The 19,853-nt window shown below is 44.4% G+C and overlaps 1 protein-coding gene across 1 annotated transcript in view; it reads right to left on the reverse strand.

Annotated features, from left to right (window-relative positions):
- Positions 1-62: 62 nt before the first annotated feature.
- LOC120540800 (protein FAM81A-like) overlaps positions 63-19,853 on the reverse strand; it is a 27,932-nt gene continuing 8,141 nt past the window's right edge. The window contains exons 3-5 of the mRNA XM_039771866.1: positions 13,501-13,567; positions 3,372-3,651; positions 63-185 (exon numbers count right to left, since the gene is read on the reverse strand). Coding sequence (XP_039627800.1) covers positions 63-185; positions 3,372-3,651; positions 13,501-13,567 — 470 coding nt within the window. The remainder of the gene's footprint in view (positions 186-3,371; positions 3,652-13,500; positions 13,568-19,853) is intronic.

Consider the following 19,853-nt stretch of genomic DNA (forward strand, 5'->3'; position numbering starts at 1 on the left):
TTTTTTTTTGTAATTATTTACAATGAAACTTTGCTACTTTAAGACCACTCATGTCCACTGGCTCACCTGGCTATTCTCCCACGCAGGTCACCCAGACTTGATATGTGCTGCATCTCTAGATTCTTGACTACTGCGTTGTTTCCCAGGTTCACATTATCCCTTGCAATGATCTGCTCTTGTAAAACCTGAAATTCAAACATAGATGAATAATTAATGATAGAAAATGATTACATAATAATATGTTTTGAATAGTAATTCTGTCTCTGTTATTTTCATACAACACTGTGTTAGTGTGCTGTCATATACACATCTTGAAAAGAAACGTGGGTGTGGGTCACATTTATTGTGTACAACTTATATGAAAAAATGCACAGTGGAATCAGGTGCATCAAGCTATTAAATATTCACGTTTACTTACTACTTTATTGCAGACTATCGCTATTATTCAAAGGGCATATTTAGAATGCTGATTAGCTGCAGTAAATGCTCACAGATATGGAAATGTTAAAAGGCAAATATGTTTCATTATGAAAGAAATGCATTATGGATAATCTCAGCCCTGAGAAATGAATTTCTCAGCTGTAGTTCTAATACTGTATAAGGTTAACTCTTTAATTCTAACCCAACTTCAAAGTGTAAGTGTAATGAAATAAATGTAATAAAATTATTAAGAACAGCAAGAATAGGCATGATTTAAAAAAACGGAAAGAAATCAGGTTTAATTTTGCAAAGATTATCATGCTTGCACACCAGGGTACCACCTTCCAGGCTCTTCAACTCTGCACTGGAGGTCTGTCAGTTTGGTCATCCCGCCGACTACGCCACTTGTGAACGGATCAACAATGCCAAAGAAAGGTTGGAGTGCCAACCAGGCAACTCCATTTTATGAACGTTAAAGAAAAATAAAAAGAGATTAGTGCTCTTGACACTCAACTAGTGAGACTTTACAGCCTATAGCATGGTACTTCAAAAGGAACTCTGTCTCTGTTGAGGGCCTGGTCCAAAGTGAATGCCTCCTTTCAGGGTTCACCTGTTTTTATGGTGTTCAGGGAGGAAGGGGAAAAGCCTTCTCTGTGTGTTGTGGTTGGCGCAAAGTGCCATCCTGGAATGTTCTCCTGGAATTGTGGTGGAAAGAGAAGAAATGGCTAGCACCAGCACCCCCTCTCATCCCAAGGTGGTACTGCTTACCTTTTCAGAGCCTGGAAGGTGGTTCCCAGGTGCACATACATGACAAGATGTTCTGGAAGGCCATTTAAAAGTATTGATGAAAAGTTGAATATAAACCTGCAATTTTTAAAACAATCTGCAACAATCTGAGTGTAATTTATTTTATTTACAAACTTCTCTTAAATTAAAATTGTCATGGTTTTACTCAGGCTCCTTTGTTCTTGTAGATTATTTTGTTACTTTTGTTAATATTGTTGTTTTTATTAATTAACACATTTGTTTTATATTTTTCTGCCCTTTTACTTGTCTTCTAAAAATAAAAGAGATTGTCCTGGGGGTTTCAGAGGTCAAGGAATTAAATGGTTGGACTGTTTTTTTTTTTTGCTTTGAAATGCTTTTGAAGATGCTATTTTTGAAATATGTCCTCCTGCTGCACCGTGTACTTTTTATTATGGGTGCCACCATTCTTTGCTGTTTTTAATGCAGGGTTGCCAGCCTGTTGCTAGGCAGGATGATCAGAAGTGTGTGACATGTGACATCATTACCACAACGGTATAATGGTCAACATCATGCACTTCCTAATTGTCTGAGTTTCAGGATAAATCACAGTGTTATTATTGTTAAAGATATCTCTGGTTAAAGATTCTTCTCAGTTCTTTGACTTTGATTTATAGCTTGAGTTTTGGCTTAGCCTACATGAGAAAACTCTGGTTATTGGCTCTCTTACTATGCTTCTTAACCTTCAATTTTATCTCACATCCTGGTCTTTGTTGATTGAATTCCTGCTGACCCAGTTACGACCTTAGCTGGTTATTATAATTATGATCCATCATCTCATTCCGTCTGACTTAAAATGCTGCCCTGTTCAGCCATCACTTTCATATGTTTTTGTTAAACTTTTTCTGATTTCCTTTTTATCTTTTAATTGTGCACTAATTTGCTTGTTACCCTCACCCAAATTAATGTAGAGGGATAAAATCCAGAACATGCCAGTTCTGCCGAGAGGATGGATGGATGATTGATGGAGCTGAGGTTGTGAGTCATGCTAATCCCGGCTATATTTAATGTATTTTATTTAGGCAGTATATGAATATAGAAGTATGTGGTTGGGTTTGTTTCCCACCTTGCGCCTTGTGTTGGCTGGGATAGCCTCCAGTAGACCCCCGTAACCCTGTAGTTCGGATATAGCGGGTTAGATAATGGATGGATGAAAGTATGTGGTTGATTTTAAATGTGACCAAGGAAGTGTCTAGAACATGCAGCGGACCTCAAAAGGTTAAACCTCTATTTATTTATGATACAATTGTGGTCCGTGTACTTTTTGGTATTTGGAATTTCGTTTCAGAAAATATCATTTTAAAAAGAAAAAGAGACACTTATTTGATTTTAAACTTAAAAGGGAAAAATGAAAAATGCAAAACAATTACTTTTTTCCTTTTATTCTTTCGTACATCAGAAAAGAAAAATGCAAGAAACGAGAATGAGAAAACACCCTTTATTTCCCAGTAAGTAATAACAATAACGTTCATAAAAGAACTGCTACATCAATGAAGCAAAGTTTGCAAAGCTTGTATTTTTATCTGAAAGATGCGGCTCAGTTTTTCTGCAGTCATGTCCTCGTCCCGGAGTGTCACTCTTTTACTGTTCCTGAGAAACACGTGGCTCGTCAAAAATCGCGCAGAAGAAGAACTTCCGGTTTCAGACAACGAAAATTCATCTGTTTTGTTATTTTTGAGCTATTACACTTTTATTATTTGAATCAAAAATAAATCCAGAAAAGTATGTGTAATTTTAAGTTTATGACTGCTATTTGTTACCATAGAATTAAAAAATACCTTATTTTCCCTCATTTTATTTTTTAATCAAAAATCAAAATCTGAAAATTCCTTTCATTTTCGTTTTTTTTGTTTTTGCTTCTAAAATGAAATTTCAAATACCAAAAAGTACATTTCTTTTCTTTTTCCACATGGAGCACAGGCATGTGAAGTGACTTGCTCAATTGTGAACCCACAACTGCAGGGTTTGAAGACCAAAGCCAAAACCACTGCACCACACACCCCTCCACTTATCCACCTAACCTATTTATCTCAGGTCAATTTCTATTTATGTGGCTTTCGAAAGAGCATTTATTTAATTCTGTGGTCCTAAGAAAACCTTCAATGCATGAATTGTCCAACTGTGCGTCTTGTGAAGAACATCCTTACCACAATATCTCTGTTCAGTTGCCTCACAATGGCAGTGATCTTGCGAATGTGCTCCTCCAGGACCTGTCGAGCCACCTGTTCTGCCGCACCCTTGCTTTGCATATCTCGTAGACTGTCAGCAATCTCTTCTTTCATGCGGAATGCCTGTTCGGCAAGAGTCGCTGCCTTCTTCTCGTGGATCCAAAGTCTGTCTTCTAGCTGGTCTGCTCTGTTTACGCTAGCGTCTGGAGACATCTCTTTGGCTTGCAGAAGGTGGGATTTCAACACTGAATTTGCATTTCTGCACAGAAATAAAGATATTGGGATAATATTATCTGTGTTCAAAGTAAACTACTGGTCTGACTGCCAGCTGAACCCAGGTGCCAGGCACTGCGATGTGCCTGCACTTAATCACACTGCCAACTTTGTCTCCTTTTAGTGCCTATAAAAAGTATTCACCCCTTCTTTGGACGTTTTCATGTGTTACTGTTACACAACAATGATTCACAGTGGCGTTAATTTAGCTTCACTTTAATATCAAAATGGAGACAGATCTCTGCAAAGTGGCCTAAATTAATTACATATACAAAAACACCAAATAACTGACCAGATAAGAATTCTCCACTTCTAATATGACAGCTGTAAATCAATACTGGTGTAACCAGTTAGTGTTAGAAGTCACAGAATTAGTTCAATGGAGACCACCAGTCAGGGGTTTGAGTCGACTGTCGTCTAAAGACACCTGAATGTGGAAGGTCAGGCTTGTGGTGAGTCAGTATGGAGGACTAACCAAAAAATGACGGCAAAAGAAGACTCCGTGAAAAGCACAAATTAGGGGATGGAGACAAGAAAATATCCAACTCACGGAATGACCCTTGGAGTCCAGTCAAGAGAATGGCTGCTCTGTACCTAGAGCAGGCCGTGCAGACCAACTTATTAATTTTGTATTCCGTTATCTACTGAATCCATCTACCTTTTCTAATCTAACTATCTTTTCTAATCTGTCCATCTAATCTATCTGTCACAGGCTCGTGGTAGAGTTGTGGGGTATTTACAGTATATAAATGCAGTGTAGGCTAGCATTTTTATCTTGTATTGTGTTATCTTCTGACTTCATCTTCCTATTCAATCTATCTCTCTAATCTTCTCTTTGACAGGCCAGAGTGATACAGTAGATTAGAAAAGGTATAGGATTTGGTAGATAACACAACACAAAATAAAGATGCTGGCCTAAACTGCATCTATATACTGTAAATACCCCACACCTCTACCACAAGCCTGTCAAAGAGAGATCAGACAGTGTGGCAGATGACCAGGGAACTTGCCCCACCAGAACGCCTGGAGAAGGGAAGCACCGGGAGATTGGCAATATCTTCCGTGGGTCGCAAGAGGGCATTCCCCCTGGATTACATCAGGGTCACAGATGGAGAGCTTGGAAGCTCAACTCTGTTGGGGTCTGGAAAATCCTGGAGCCCTGGATAGCAGCACTTCTGCCACACCAGGAAGTGCTGGGGGAGGTTCATCGGGTCGGGTGGAAGAGGACGGAGCTTGTGAGGAGAGGAGAAGAAGCGGCAATAGAGAGAGAAAAAGAGAAGAGAAGGACTGTAAGCATTATTATTGATGATTTGTGCACTGTGTGCTGTGCAGGTGAAGAACTGGGCAATAAACATATGTGTTTGGGAAGAATCAGAGTCCGTGTATCTGTGCCCAGGCTGAATCTTTCACAACAGATAGATTGAATAGGTAGATGGATTCAGTAAATAACACAATCTATACTAATAAAAGGCAAAGCCCTCACTGACTCACTGACTGACTCACTCATCACTAATTCTCCAACTTCCCGTGTAGGAAGAAGGCTGAAATTTGGAAGGCTCATTCCTTACAGCTTACTTACAAAAGTTAGGCAGGTTTCATTTAGAAATTCTACGCGTGACGGTCATAACTGGAACCTACTTACTGTGTGAGGCGGAGTTGCGTCCTTCATCGTCACGCCTCCCACGTAATTGAGTGCCTGCCCATATAAGGCCGTTTGTCAGCAGCAATCCAATAGACACACTGCCGCTAAATATTCGCGGGTGAAGGACTGTGCTTATGCAAACGAAGATGAGATGGTCAGGGATAGACTAGTGTTTGGCAAAAACTCAGCCAAAGTGCGAGAGAAACTTTTAAGTGCCGAGTCTGAGCTAACATTAAATAAAGCCGTGGACATCGCAAGATCGCACGAGATAGCAGAAGCACAGCTGAGAACCTTCGATGCATGTACTCCGAGCGGCTCATGTGAACTGACTGTGAACGCAGTATGCAGACAACAAGCAAGAGCTCCAAAGAGCGCCGAACAAAAAACACATTACACAATTGAGAAGGCAGCAAAAGAATATGAAGCGAGTGACGCATACAAGCATATTCATAAGTGCAGTAGTGCAGAAACAAAGCACATTGTAAACCTTAAGTTTAAATTAAGTTCATAGACAAGCTGCCGCTGGCGTTTGTCATGCCTAAGACGAATACGATATTCAAGAGATACAAGTTTAATGAGAAGACGTAGGGTATAAACGAGACTTTTGATCACTTTGTAACGGAGTTAAAATTGCTGTAACGGAGTTAAAATTGCTGATGAAGGACTGTGTTTATGCAAACGAATAGGAAAGCAGGGTGTAAAGCTTAACTTTAAATTAAGTTCATAGACACGCTGCCGCTGGCGTTTGTCGTGCCTAAGACGAATACGATATTCGCGGGATACAAGTTTAATGAGAGGACGTAGGGTATAAACGAGACTTTTGATCACTTTGTAGCAGAGTTAAAATTGCTGGTGAAGGACTGTGCTTATGCAAACGAAGATGAGATGGTCAGGGATAGAAAAGTGTTTGGCACAAACTTAGAAAAAGTACGAGAGAAACTTTTTTATGTTCATAGACACGCTGCCGCTAAATATTCACAGGCAAATCCACAACTTAATACCAGGAATGCCTGTTAAACATCTTAGATTCACGACTACCGATTTGGGTAGTGATCACTTCGATGAATGAAACCTGTTATCTTTACGACGGTTGACAACGAAGACGAGACGGTCAGGGATAGACTAGACAAACACGGAATGTAACTTGAACACAACACATCCTCCAAATACGAACCTGACTGAAACAAATAATGATAATCAAATCCTTGATGACAGCAACACTCATAACAGTCACAAAACAATTACATTGACAATCATGTTACGTTATTTTTAAAAAGTCTCCTTTTCTTTTTCATAACTTCTTTAACACACTACTTCTCCGCTGCGAAGCGCGGGTATTTTGCTAGTATACGATAAAGATGCTGGTCTACACTGAGTCCACAAAAACTGGGAGATCATACAAGAAGAAGACAAGTGAGGTCACTAAGAGACCTAAGAGAACTAAAGGCTACAGTGGCTTTGTAAAGAAGAAGTGTTGCTCGGGTGCGTCACCATTCACAGCTTTATGGGAGAGTGGCAAAGAGAAAGCCACAGTTTGATCTCAGCAGAAGGCACGTGGGAAAGTCTGAGCTCAGCTAGAAGAAGGCTCTGTCTTTTAATCAATAATCCTTTTGGCCATCAGACTAAACACACATGTTTGACTTAAACCAGGGAGCTCAAACTCCAGTCCTGAAGGGCAGGTTTTCATCCTAACCCTTTTCTTATTTAGTGACCTGTTTTTGCTGCTAATTAACTTCTTTTGAATTCATTTTATTTGACTTGTTTTTTAAGATTTATTCCCCGGAATTTCTTCATCGTTCCTCTGAATTGCTTTATTTCTTTCCTTAAACAGAAATGAAATGTTGAAGTGAGTGAGCCAACAGAAGACCGACTAAGTCAGGGCCTCAAACTCTAACCAATTGCTTAATTAGGTGCTGAGTCTTGTTGTTAATTAAACCTGTTCTTTAATTCTATGGCTTATTGCTGCTCTCATTGTGTAATGGCAGGCATTTTCAAAATGATTGATTTTTTCTTTACTTTTCTAAGCGCACTGTTAAAATGTTTTGGGGACCTGAACAGATCAACATTCCTGAGACCTCCACCCTTCTTTATTTTCAGATATTGCATGATGGTCACAGTTTGCTGGTCCTGTTTTGGCTCATTTTGTATCTCATTATTGTCTGGCCGCTAACTAAGGAAATAGAAACAATTAGGGGATCCGAGTCTTCAAGAGCAGGTAACTTAATTTCAAATGAATTCAAAAGAAGTTAATTAACAGCAAAAACAGGTCACTAATTAAGAAAAGGGTTAGAATGAAAACCTGCAACCACTGCGTCTCTCCAGGACTGGAGTTTGAGATCTCTGGCTTAAACCAACCACTACTCATCATCACAAACACACCATCCCCACCGTGAAGCATGGTTGTGGCAGCATCATCCTGTGTGTGCTTCTCTGCAGCAGGCCCTGGGGGGAGGGTACCGGGGTTAAATGCAGAAAAATAAAGAGAAATCCTGGAGGAAAACCTGATGCAGTCTGTAGGAAATCTACACCTTGGGAGAAGATTTATTTTCTGGCCACAAGCACAAAGCCAAAGCTACAGAGGAATGGCTTAAAAAGAGCAATGTGAATATCCTGGAGTGGTCGAGTCAAAGTCCGGCTCTCAATCCAACTGAGAATTTGTGGCAGAACTTCACAAAGGCTGTTCATGCACGATCACCATGACACCTCACAGAGCTGGAGCAGTTTTGTAAAGAAGGAGAATGGCAGAGCTGGGAGAGACATGTGCACACACACTGTAGGCAATCATGGCTGCCAAAGGCGCTTCTACTAAACACTAACTCGAAGGTGGTGAGTGTGCAATCAATTGTTTTGTGGTTTATATTTGTAATTCATTTAGACCGCTTTGCAGAGATCAGTTTTCACTTTGACATTAAAGAGTCTTACTCTGTTGATCAATGCCAAAAAAAACAAATTAAATCCACAGTGATTCAATGTTGTGTAACAATAAGATGTGAAAATGTTCAAAGTGGGGGTGAATATTTTCATAGACACTCAATGCTACACATATGCATGTATATATAGAGCAAATTAAAAAGTACACCTTCAGTTTATTTATCAAGACATAACTAACAATCATCCAGTATTTACAAACTCCTAAGATGACTAATTTATTAGTAGCAGTTGGCTCTCATTATCTTATAAATCGATATGAAAGCACTAAGGGCGCACTTACTTTTTCACACATAGCCTCTGCATGTTGCTTACTTTGTTGTTGAACACAAAATGACAAAACAAAATCTGTGATATGTGGTTTTTCACCTGAGGTTAGAGTGAATGTGAGTCTTAATGAGGACAAGGCCATCGAGATAAAACCGTAGAGCTGAGGGAAGGTGCACTTACTCTGTTATACATAGTGATATGCAGACATTCATTATCCACTGTATTAGGTACCCCAAAGAAGTAGTGAGCAGGACCCTCATTTACCTCCAGAATAGCCTAGAGTTTTCCAGGTATGGATTTAACAAGATGCTGGAAACATTCCATACAAACTTTGGTCCATGGTGACCCGAGAGCATCTTGAACTTCCCGCAGATTTTTTTGGCAACACAGTCGCGTTGTGAACCTCCCATTCCAACTCAATGGAAATGTGTTTAAGTGGTCTGAGATCTGGGGAATGTGTCACCACTGAAGTAAATTGGAGTCAACATCATGTTCATGGAGGAATGCATGTGGTCAGCACAATACTTATGTACTTTGTGGCATTCAAATGACATTCAGTTGGTATTAGGAGACTTAACATGTCTCAAAAAAACTTTTCCCACACCATTAACTTAGCACAACTTGCTGGACTGAATGCAAGATGGATTAATGGATTTGTGCTGTTTAAGGCAAATTCTGATCCTACCACATGAATGTTGCTGCATAAACTAAGATTTGACAGGAGGGGTTACATTTGTTCTATTGTCAGGTGTAAGGTTTATGTGATCAAGTGCCTATTATGATCTCCGGTGACATTTTTTCTATTGTCAAGTGTAAGGTTTTGGTGATCAAGTGCCTATTATTATCTCTGGTGACATTTGTTCTATTGTCTGGTCTAAGGTTTTGGTGATCAAGTGCCTATTATGACCTCTGGTGACATTTTTTTCTATCATCAGGCGTAAGGTTTTGCTGATCAAGTGTCTATTTCGGTCCGTGTATGTTCATTGATTTATGATGCCACATTCTTTGTACACTCTAGAGACTCTTGTGCTTGAAAAACCAAGGAAAGCAGCCATATCTGAGAACATTTGAAACCAACAGTCATACCAAAGTCAAGTAGGTTTGATCATGAATTTTGGCCCTGTTTGGTCATAGAACAAGTAAAGGTCTTAACCATGTTTGTATGCTATATATGTACACACACACACACACACATATCTATTTACTGCATATTGGCACACGTGCGCATGGGAGACAACTTCAGGGTTCGTCTAAAAGTAATTACACTCCGGGCCAGGGGCTGGCACTGTCACCTAATGCCTTTTCTCTTCCTCCCGCTGTAGAAAAAATGATTGACAGATGCACCGCCAATGACATCACTTCCATTTCCAGACCACCTGAACCCGCCTCTTCCTGCTCTCCTGCTTGAAAAACCGTCTCCATGGCCATTTTGTGTCAGACAACCATTGACTCATGTCTGAAAAGACACCAGCTCCTGGGTGTTATGTTTATTATTTTTAGTACCTTTGCCGTTAATCATACCGGCATCACGATGGTGCCCCAACTGTTTCTAATCTCTACTGTCGTTATTTATAATATATTATCACACGTAAGGGAAAAAACAGTCTTCTGGAGTGCATGTACCAGGGAAGATATTGAAGGCAGCCCTACAAGCTAAGAGTTCTCTGTTTCCACCCACAGCTGGGATGATTTTGACAAGGCAGATGAATCATGAAGCTTCCAAACCTGCCTCTTGGACAGATGCTCCCAGTCACTGTGCTATTTAAATCCCAAGACGAAGACCATAGGCATGAGCTGTGACCAGCCAGGGAAGTTAAGACGCATACGTCAAAAAGTTCCAGCATTTCAAAATAAACAAAAAAGAAGAACAAAGACATTAAGCTCCATTTGTTTTCATTGCTATTTTTTGTTTTTCAGCCAAAAAAGAAGAAGAAGATATAAACGTATGTGTCTGTGTGTGGCTATTCACCCCCTTGAGCATTTGTTATACAACATTAAATCACTGTGGATTTAAATGGTCTTTTTCTTGATACTGAACAATAGAAAAAGTCTGTTTGATGTCAAAGTGACTTGAGATCTCTGTAATGTGGTCTAAATGAATTACAATTACAATTGATCTCATAAGCAGTCAGCCCCCTCATTTCAGTATTTAGTAGAAGCAGCCATGACAGGTCTTTCTCTACCAGCTTGGCACATCTGGACAGTTTTTCCCCCATGTAGATTTTAAGTGAGCAGCCTTTTTCAAGTCCAACCTCAAATTCTCAATTGGATTGAGATCTGGACATTAACGTTGTTGTTTTGACGACCATTCATATGTAGCTTTTTCTTTGTCCTGTGCCATGCCTGTCATGTACACTATTGACTCCTTGAAAGACGTCTTCCGACAAACTTCCTTTTAAGATTTCCTCCAAGTTCCGTGTGCTGGTGTAGCCTTGGCTTTCTTTGCAATTTCTGTAAATAAGAGAGCTACACTTTTAAGGATTATAATGGTCTGTCTGTCCTCCTCTATGAGTGGCCTTTTTTCTCACCATTATGATGGCAATATGGTGCAGTATTGTCCAAATAATGATTCAGGGGTTGTAACAAAACAGTTTGTTTGAGCATTGCTTCAATACAGACAGACATTTTGTAAGTAATCAGCAAAAGTTGGGACACCTGTAGGAATTGTTTGCATCAACTTTTAAGGCTAAATTAATTTCCATTGCTGCAGACAAGCTGTAGGCTGAAAGTCAATTACTTGTTCTCTAAAAGAGGCTTGTTTGTGTAACTCTGAACATTATTTTTTTAACTCTGGCAGATTACTGCTTACCTTTGTACCATTTTTGGTTATTAACTGGACTAGCACCATTTAAATTTCAGTAAAAACTGTGAAAATGAAGGTGACCTAAAACTTATGACCACTAGTGCATATTTATACAGTATATACAGTATTTACTCGTGTACCACGTGCCCTCGTGTAAGACACGCACCCTAATTTTTACAAAGAAAATCGCGAAAAAAGTTTTGCCCGCGGTAATGACGCACGTTGTGATTGTATAGGAAGCGTTTAGAGAGAGAGAGAGCGCGCTGTCAAGTGAGAAGAGCACGAGCAAGCGAGCAAAAGAGAGAGAGAGCGAGAGTGCGCGAGCACGCGAGCAAGAGAGAGTGCGTGTGCGCGAGCAAGCGAGCGAGAGAGAGAGTGCGAGAGTGCGAGTAAGCGAACGAGAGCGCGAGTGGGTGAGCAAGCGAACAAGAGAGAGAGCAAGCGATCGAGCCCAAGCAGAAGATGTAAACATTACAGAATTACATTTCCTCATGTATGACGCGCACCTGATTTTCTAATGCTAATTTTCGGGAAGAAATGTGCATGTGGTACACGCGTAAATACGGTATATACAGTATATGGAGGAGCAGATTATTTGAATTAATGAGCTGATGTGCCTAATAAAGTGGACCCTGAGTATATATAATAATAAATTGTCCAGAAGGAAACGTATCATGGGATAGCAAGAAGTGAACAGAACCTGTTTAATGACATGGCAACAGAAAACACACTCCGAAGGCCGGTGTGGCTAGACTGGCATCTCATGGGGTATTGAGCTCTTTTATTGCACAGAATGTCCTGTAGATCAACGCTCCAAAAGTACCAGAATAAAACAGAGACCATAGCAGACTGTCAAGTATTCCAAAAGCCCAAGGTGTCACACATGGTCCAGGTGGCACTGTGGCTGCCTATTGCAGTGGACTGCTGGTTGTAGATGCCACATGGGCTAGACAGGTATCCCGGCCAGAAGAGGGGATGGTTCCTCAACCGGACGGGAGGCTCATAACGAGCAAATAGGCATCCCAGCCGGGGAGGAAAAGGTGGAACAGACCAGGAAGGAAGGACCAGAAGGGATGGGTGGGCAGCCCACCGAAAAGGGAAGATGTCACCAGGGGCTTTTTACTCCCCTAGTATGCTAGACGGCAGCAGCCCCAGATATTAGTGCCCAGTAGGAAGCCGGAAGGGCATGCTGGGAGATGTAGTCCAGTAGAGCAGCCCTGCTGGGGTCACTGGGTGCCACAAGGGGGCGCTGTAGGGAGATGTGACCTGGAAGTACTTCCTTTGGGCAATCACCCTGGCTCCAGAAGTACTCTGGGCTCCATAATAAAAGGGAGCGCACTCCCTTATCCAGGCGAGTTGGAGATGGGAGGATGTAGGACAACACTCGACTGGAGTAGGGCAGTGTGATGGTAAGAAGAAGAGAGGTATTGTGGAGAGGAAAAAACTGCATATCGTGTGCTTGTGTTACTTTGTGGAGGTGAATTTAATAAACCTTCCGTTATCTGAACCCCGGGACTCTTGGTGTGATTGTGTTTAGGAGTTTGGGGTTCGCTGATGCCCCTGGGTTCTTTCACTTTGGTTTAAAATGATTTCAGCAATGGCCTCAGGAGGATTCCGATTTTGCCATTAAGTAATGTGCTTGCCTACTGGTCCAATTCCAATAATGACTCCATGAACTGACCCAGTCATAAACAAAGGGTGAGGTTTAAAGGGGCCACAGGGTGTCCACATTCAAGTATATTGTCATGTGTACTAGGTATAATGAAATTCTTACTTACATGGCTCCTCAGGATAGTGACAGTGGGACAATACGAGCTAAAAAACTAACAAAAACGAAAAAAAAAAACAGTATACAAAGTTGGGTAGTGAGTTTAGGCCAAGAGCTCACAGCTGAGATACAGAGGCCACATAACATGGAGCATTTCAGTCTTTCAGTAAAAACAAGGAAAATTAAAATGTCTGGCAAAATAAATGACATTTCATTTTATGTAAACTAGCAGGCTTTGTATTGTGTTGTTTAATATAAGAATTTAAGAAGCCACTTACGGTGTCAAGGTGTGGTCAGAATGTACACAAGATGTCATGTTCTGTACCAGTTATTAAGGAGGTAAGACATTTACATTTGTTTAGCTCATTCAGTATTACAAGTATAATCTAGAACAGCTTATTCTTGTACACATTTATCTTCATACCTCTCCCATGGTGCAAGTAAAGGAAAGTGTGGACCCTGTTTCGACATTTCTTCTGCAAGAATCCCATCTGCATGAAATGTAAGGAACAGCTTAATTATGGTTAGGTAGAGATGAGCAGACCTGTAAAACACAACATGCGATTTCCAGGAAGCTCCTGCATTTACAGGAAGAGACAAGATAAATATTTGGAGCAAACTGGAACTCATTTCAAAGTGTAGACGTGTAAAAGGTTAAACAAATAGCCACCGTAATCCTAGAATGTTATTAATTTAAAAACTACAATGCTATGCACAAGATGAGCAACATTATTAACAGCATGCATCATTACAAAGTACACTGGAGAACAAGCAGGATAGATAGATAGATAGATAGATAGATAGATAGATAGATAGATAGATAGATAGATAGATAGATAGATAGATAGATAGATAGATAGATAGATAGGAAAGGCACTATATGATAGATAGATAGATAGATAGATAGATAGATAGATAGATAGATAGATAGATAGATAGATAGATAGATAGATAGATAGGAAAACTTTATTTGTCACCAAGGGAAAATATTGCTTTTTGCACAAACTCAAGAAATGTTAAAACAAACAACAACAATCCCCTAAGAAGGTCTCTTTACATGTGAATTACTTTAATGCGCTGGTTACATAAGAAAACAAACCAACATGAGAAGGGAGGCCCCTCACATTGGGATCATCAATTGGATCTATACCTTACATCCTTTAAGGTGAGCACAGTGGCCAAGTGCCTCATAAGCCCTGTGAGTCAAGTTCACATCTGCCTGTGCTCAGTTTGTACGTTCTCCCTGTGTTTCCGTGGGGTTTTTCCTGGGTACTTCATTCTTCCTGCCACATCTTTAAAACTAAGCATCTTAAGTTAACTGGTGATTCTAAGCAGGCCCAAAATGGATGGTTGTGGGTACATGTATGAGTGGCATGGAAGGATAGGTGCCCCATCCAGAGTGACTTCCCACACGGTGCCAAGTGCTGCTTAGCTAGGCTCCAGCATTCTATGACAACAATTTCTAAGCTATTTTTTCCAAGAGAGCAGGCCCAGCTAATTCTGCTGACAATAAAGTAAGGCTTTCTCCATCAGAGGGCATTTTATGGAGTTGTCTTTAGATGAGTACCAAGCCCCTCTTTTCATATATCGGTGTCCTACACTGCAGTATACTGCTATGGCAATCCTTAGAACAGCATGACATCTTTCACTCTCCAATTAAATCAAGGGAACAACAGGAGTCAAACATGGTTATTATACATAATCAGTTAATAAACAAGTGGAACAAAGTGTTATTTTTTTAATTACTAATTTATATAGAACTTGGAGAAACATAGTTATTTATGGAAGCTGAAGAAATATTACAATATATAAGAACAAGCCCCTTCAAACACAGGAATTTATATATATATATATATATATATATATATATATATATATATATATATATATATATATATATATATATATTGTCACGCACGCTTGCAGTAGGAGGCCGGATTGATTCGATAGCACCTGGGAAACCATTCGCCAGGGAATGGCGGGTATTAACTTTCTCCCTCTGCTTCCTCATAGAAAGAAAGACCTTCCTGCACCATAGGCCTGGATTGACCGCAGTGCGTACTTCCGCCCTTCCTCCGCCATCTTGCCCTGACGCCATCCTTCCCATCCTCCCTTGCGTCCTTCCCGCATTCCTCCACTTCCGCTCCTCCCCAAATAATGGCCGCGACGCCAGGAGTCGGCGCCGCGCATTATGAACTGTTTGTTTATAATTTTGACCTGTTTTGTTTGTGTGTACAATATACGGGCCGGAAACCCCAACCCTTGCTGCTGTCTCCTCGGTCCTTACAAGTGGCGAGTCGGCAGGATAGAGAGATCCCGGAATGACGGAGGGACAGGACCTCAACACGTGCTGCAGGCTGATGAATGACCAGCTCCAGGCGCTGCAGCTGCGCAAGCCGCCACCACCGGGAGCTGGAGGCCACGGCCAGGTTAGTGGAAGCCCAACGGGCGAGACAGACCCGCCAGGCAGCCGCCTCATCCTTTAGTCCCGATGGCCCTTCGAGGACGCCGATGCCTACCTGGGCATGTTTGAGAGGACGCCACCCGAACGCAGTGGCAGCGGTCCGAAAGTGGCGCCCATCTTGGCGCCATACCTGAAGGGACCAGCCTGCGGCCTATTATGACCTCCCTGAGGAGGAGGCCGCTAATTACGACCTCCTCAAGCCCAAATACTGGCCCGCTACGGCATTAGCCCGGCCAGCAGGCGTCGAATGGCGGAACTGGGTCTTTGACCCTGAAAAGCCCGCGCGCCCAGGCGCTCGAAGTTCTGGGGCAAGATGGGCCGCTGGCTACGCCAGAGACCCGACGGGCGGAAAGTGGTCGAGCGGGTGGCCTGTGAAGGCCTGGTCAATGCGATGCCCAGTTCCCTCGCCCAGCAGGTCCGGGACACGCTTATCAGAACATGTCGGGCCTCCTCGACGCCCTGGAGCGCCAGTTGGCGGTCCTCCACTTGGGGGTCAGAAAAGCCTGCTCGCTGGAACCGGCAGGGACGGGCGGCCACCCCGAGCCCTCGACGCGCTGCAGAAGCGCCAGCCAGAGCCAGAGAGGCCGGGTCCGCCGCTGTTTCAAGTGTGGCGAGACCGTCACCTGCTGCCAAACTGCCCCATCACATCGCCCGGAGCCTATGGACTGCAGCTGGACATCCGGAGAGGTATTGTACCCGCCGCATCCCTTGGCGAGTCCAATCACGGGAGTGGTGTTGCTAAATGGGCACGCCGTGGTGGCTTTGTTTGATTCCGCAGCAACATTACCATTGTTGCTCGCCGCTTTGTCTTACCGCAACAGTGGTTAAAACAGCATTTGTTGGTCACCTGTGTGCATGGGGGACTAGGTCATATCGCTCGCCACTGCTATGTCACCTGGAAGGGGAACCAATCCAAATGACGGTCGCTGTGTTACCTGACCCCCTTCCCAGTGATTTTGGGACAAGACTGGTCTAAAAGAATCAGCGGTAAGCCATTCGCCTCCCGGGGCCTCTTGGATCTTGTTATGAGGGGAAAAGGCACCCTCCCGCGCCTCCACGCCGTGCACAAGGGCAGGCCCTATGGGCGCTGGTGTCTCGGGGACCTTCCGTGGCTACGGACCTTGACCCGAAGATTCCGCCGGAGAAGGGACTAGCCAGGAACTCTTCCCGGCCCAGGCCCCAAGACCCTCTCGCGCCTGGACCATCAATTTCGTCCACGCCGCCTCCTTTAAGAGGGAGCAGTGGAATGATGACTCCCGCGCTTTGCCCGAATGCGTCGTTCTGCCTAACAGCTCAACAGCGGACGGATCCACACCGCTGAAACCCTTCTTTGTCCTTGAGAATGATCTGTTGTACCGGTGGCTACCCATGAGGGCGAGGTGCGGAAGTTGTTGCTAATTCAGCTGTACCTTCCGGGCGGGAGATATGCGAGCTGGCACATGCTCACCTCCTAGGCCCACCTCGGGCCAAAAACACTGGAGAGGATTAAGCCCGCTTTACTGGCCTGGGATCAATGAGGAGGTCCGCGGTTCTGTCAATCCTGTCCGAGTGCCAGACCCGCCAGATTCCTAGGAGGGACCGTGCTCCTCTAGTCCCTATTCCCCGTGGACATCCCCTTTGAAAGGATAGGGGTCGATTTGGTGGGACCCTGGAGCCCTCAACCCGTGGCCACAAGTATATCCTAGTCATGGTGGACTATGCCACCCGGTACCCAGAGGCGGTTCCCCTGCGCCCGCTAATACTAAAAGCATCGCGACGGAACTGGTTAATTTGTTTCACGCGTGGGCATACCCAAGGAGGTCCTCACGACCAGGGTACGCCTTCACTTCGGATACGCTCAAGGAGGTAGCCAAATTACTGCAGATAAAGCACCTGAAAGCGCCAGTCTATCACCCGCAAACTGACGGGTTGGTCGAACGTTTAATCAGACGCTTAAGCAGATGCTCGCAAGGTAGTCAGCGGACGGCAGGAACTGGGACCAGCTCCTCCCGCCGTGCTTTTGCCTACCGGAGGTACCCCAGGCCTCTACAGGCTTCTCCCCATTTGAATTACTATATGGGCGACAACCCCGGGAATCCTCGACATCCTAAAAGAAGGCTGGGAGGCCGAGGCTCTTCCCTCCTCTAACATTTTGGAGCGTGGCGCAACTGCGCGACCGACTCACAAAGATCAGGCCCCTCCTAAAAGAGCACGCCTGCGTGCGCAAGCAGCGCAGGCCGGTGTTACAACCGCAACTCCGCCCTCAGGGAGTTCCGCCTGGGACCGAAGTTATGGTGCTCGCCCCACCTCCCACTTTCGAAGCTGCTCGCCACTGGCAAGGGCCTTACGAGGTTAAGGAGAGAAAGGACTCGCCGACTATTTGGTGAAACAGCCCAATCGTCGACCGAAAGTGAGAGGATCTATCATGTCAACCTGTTAAAGCCCTGAGAGATAGAGAGGAGCTCCCAGCTCCCGTAGGTCACTCTCCCTTTCGCAAGCACAACTGCCCTTAACCTCGGCGTAAGAGCTGACCCCCAAGCAGCGGCAGGAGTTAGCCCAAACACTCCGAGCCATCCCCGAGGTAGTGAGCGAGTCACCCGGCGGACCGCTGATTGAGCCGCGATATAGTCACGGAGCCCGGGTAATCGTCCGAGAGGCCCTACCGACTCCGGAGGCAAAACGCAGAGGTCGAACTGGAGGTGAAACGTATGTTGGACATGGACATAATTGAAGAGAGCCATAGTCCCTGGTCCAGCCCTATTGTCCTCGCCTCCAAGCCAGACGGCTCCTGGAGGTTCTGTAATGACTTTAGACGCCTGAATCAGATCTCCAAGTTCGATGCCTACCCCATGCCCCGCATTGACGACCTCCTTGAGCGGCTGGGTACGGCTCGCATCTGACTACCCTTGACATGACAAAAGGGTATTGGCAAATTCCTTTAACGGCATCCGCAAAGGAGAAAACGGCCTTTAGCACCCCTAGCGGGCACTGGCAGTACAAGGTCCTCCCATTTGGGCTGCACGGGCCCCGCGACCTTCCAACGCCTGGTAGATAGAGTGCTGAAGCCCCACCAGTCCTATAGTGCCGCTTACCTGGATGACGTTGTCATCTATTCCGCACCTGGGAGGAGCATCTACTGCAGGTCGCAGCTGTCCTCCGAACACTGGCTAAAGCCGCCTCCGCATAAACCCCGGAAGTGTTTTTGGATTAAAGGAGGCCAAATATTTAGGCTACCTCGTGGGACAAGGACAGGTGCGCCACAGAGCTCCAAAGTTAAAGACATCTTAGAATGGCCCCGTCCGTACCAAGAAACAGGTGCAGGCTTTCTTGGGGCTTGCGGGTTACTACCGCCGGTTTGTTCCCGTTTCCAAAGAGCAGCACCCTTGACTGACCTGACAAAAAGGGCGCCCCTATACGTGGTGTGGACCGACAAAGCAGAACACGCGTTCAGTGACCTAAAGAAGGCCCTAACGCCGGCACCTGTGTTACGGACGCCCGATTTTGGGCTCCGCTTATTCTCCAGACCGACGCCGGACACAGGCCTGGGTGCCGTGCTGAGCCAAAGCGCCGATGGTGTCGAGCACCCTGTGATGTACCTTAGCCGAAACTGATGGACCGGAGACCCGCACGCGGCAGTGGAGAGGGAGGCCTTGGCCATTAAGTGGGCAGTGACCCACCTCCGTTACTACCTGCTGGGTGGAATTCGCTCTGGTGACTGATCACGCTGCACTTCAGTGGATGTCCCTACACAAAGAGTCGAATCCGGGTCACCAGGTGGTTCCTGGACTTACAGCCGTATAAGTTCACTGTCACTTATCGGCGGGCACCCTTCAGGCCAATGCCGATGCCCTCTCGTATTCACGCGACCTCTCGGTTAGGTCCGCCCGACCTGACGGTCCTGGGCTAAGGGGGGGATCGTGTCACGCACGCGCAGGTAGGAGGCCGCGGATTGATTCGATAGCACCTGGGAAAGCATTCGCCGCCAGGGAATGGGGGTATTAACTTTCTCCCTCTGCTTCCTCATAGAAAGAAAGACCTTCCTGCACCATAGGCCTGGATTGACCGCAGTGCGTACTTCCGCCCTTCCTCCGCCATCTTGCCCTGACGCCATCCTTCCCATCCTCCCTTGCGGTCCTTCCCGCATTCCTCCACTTCCGCTCCTCCCCAATAAAATGGCGCGACGCCAGGAGTCGGCGTCGCATTATGAACTGTTTGTTTATAATTTTGACCTGTTTTTTTGTGTGTACAATATACGGGCCGGAAAACCCCAACCCTTATTACTGTCTCCTCGGTTCGTTACAATATATATATATATATATGTATATATATATATA

This window comes from Polypterus senegalus, chromosome 12 (genome assembly GCF_016835505.1).
Source record: "Polypterus senegalus isolate Bchr_013 chromosome 12, ASM1683550v1, whole genome shotgun sequence".
Lineage (NCBI taxonomy): Eukaryota > Metazoa > Chordata > Cladistia > Polypteriformes > Polypteridae > Polypterus > Polypterus senegalus.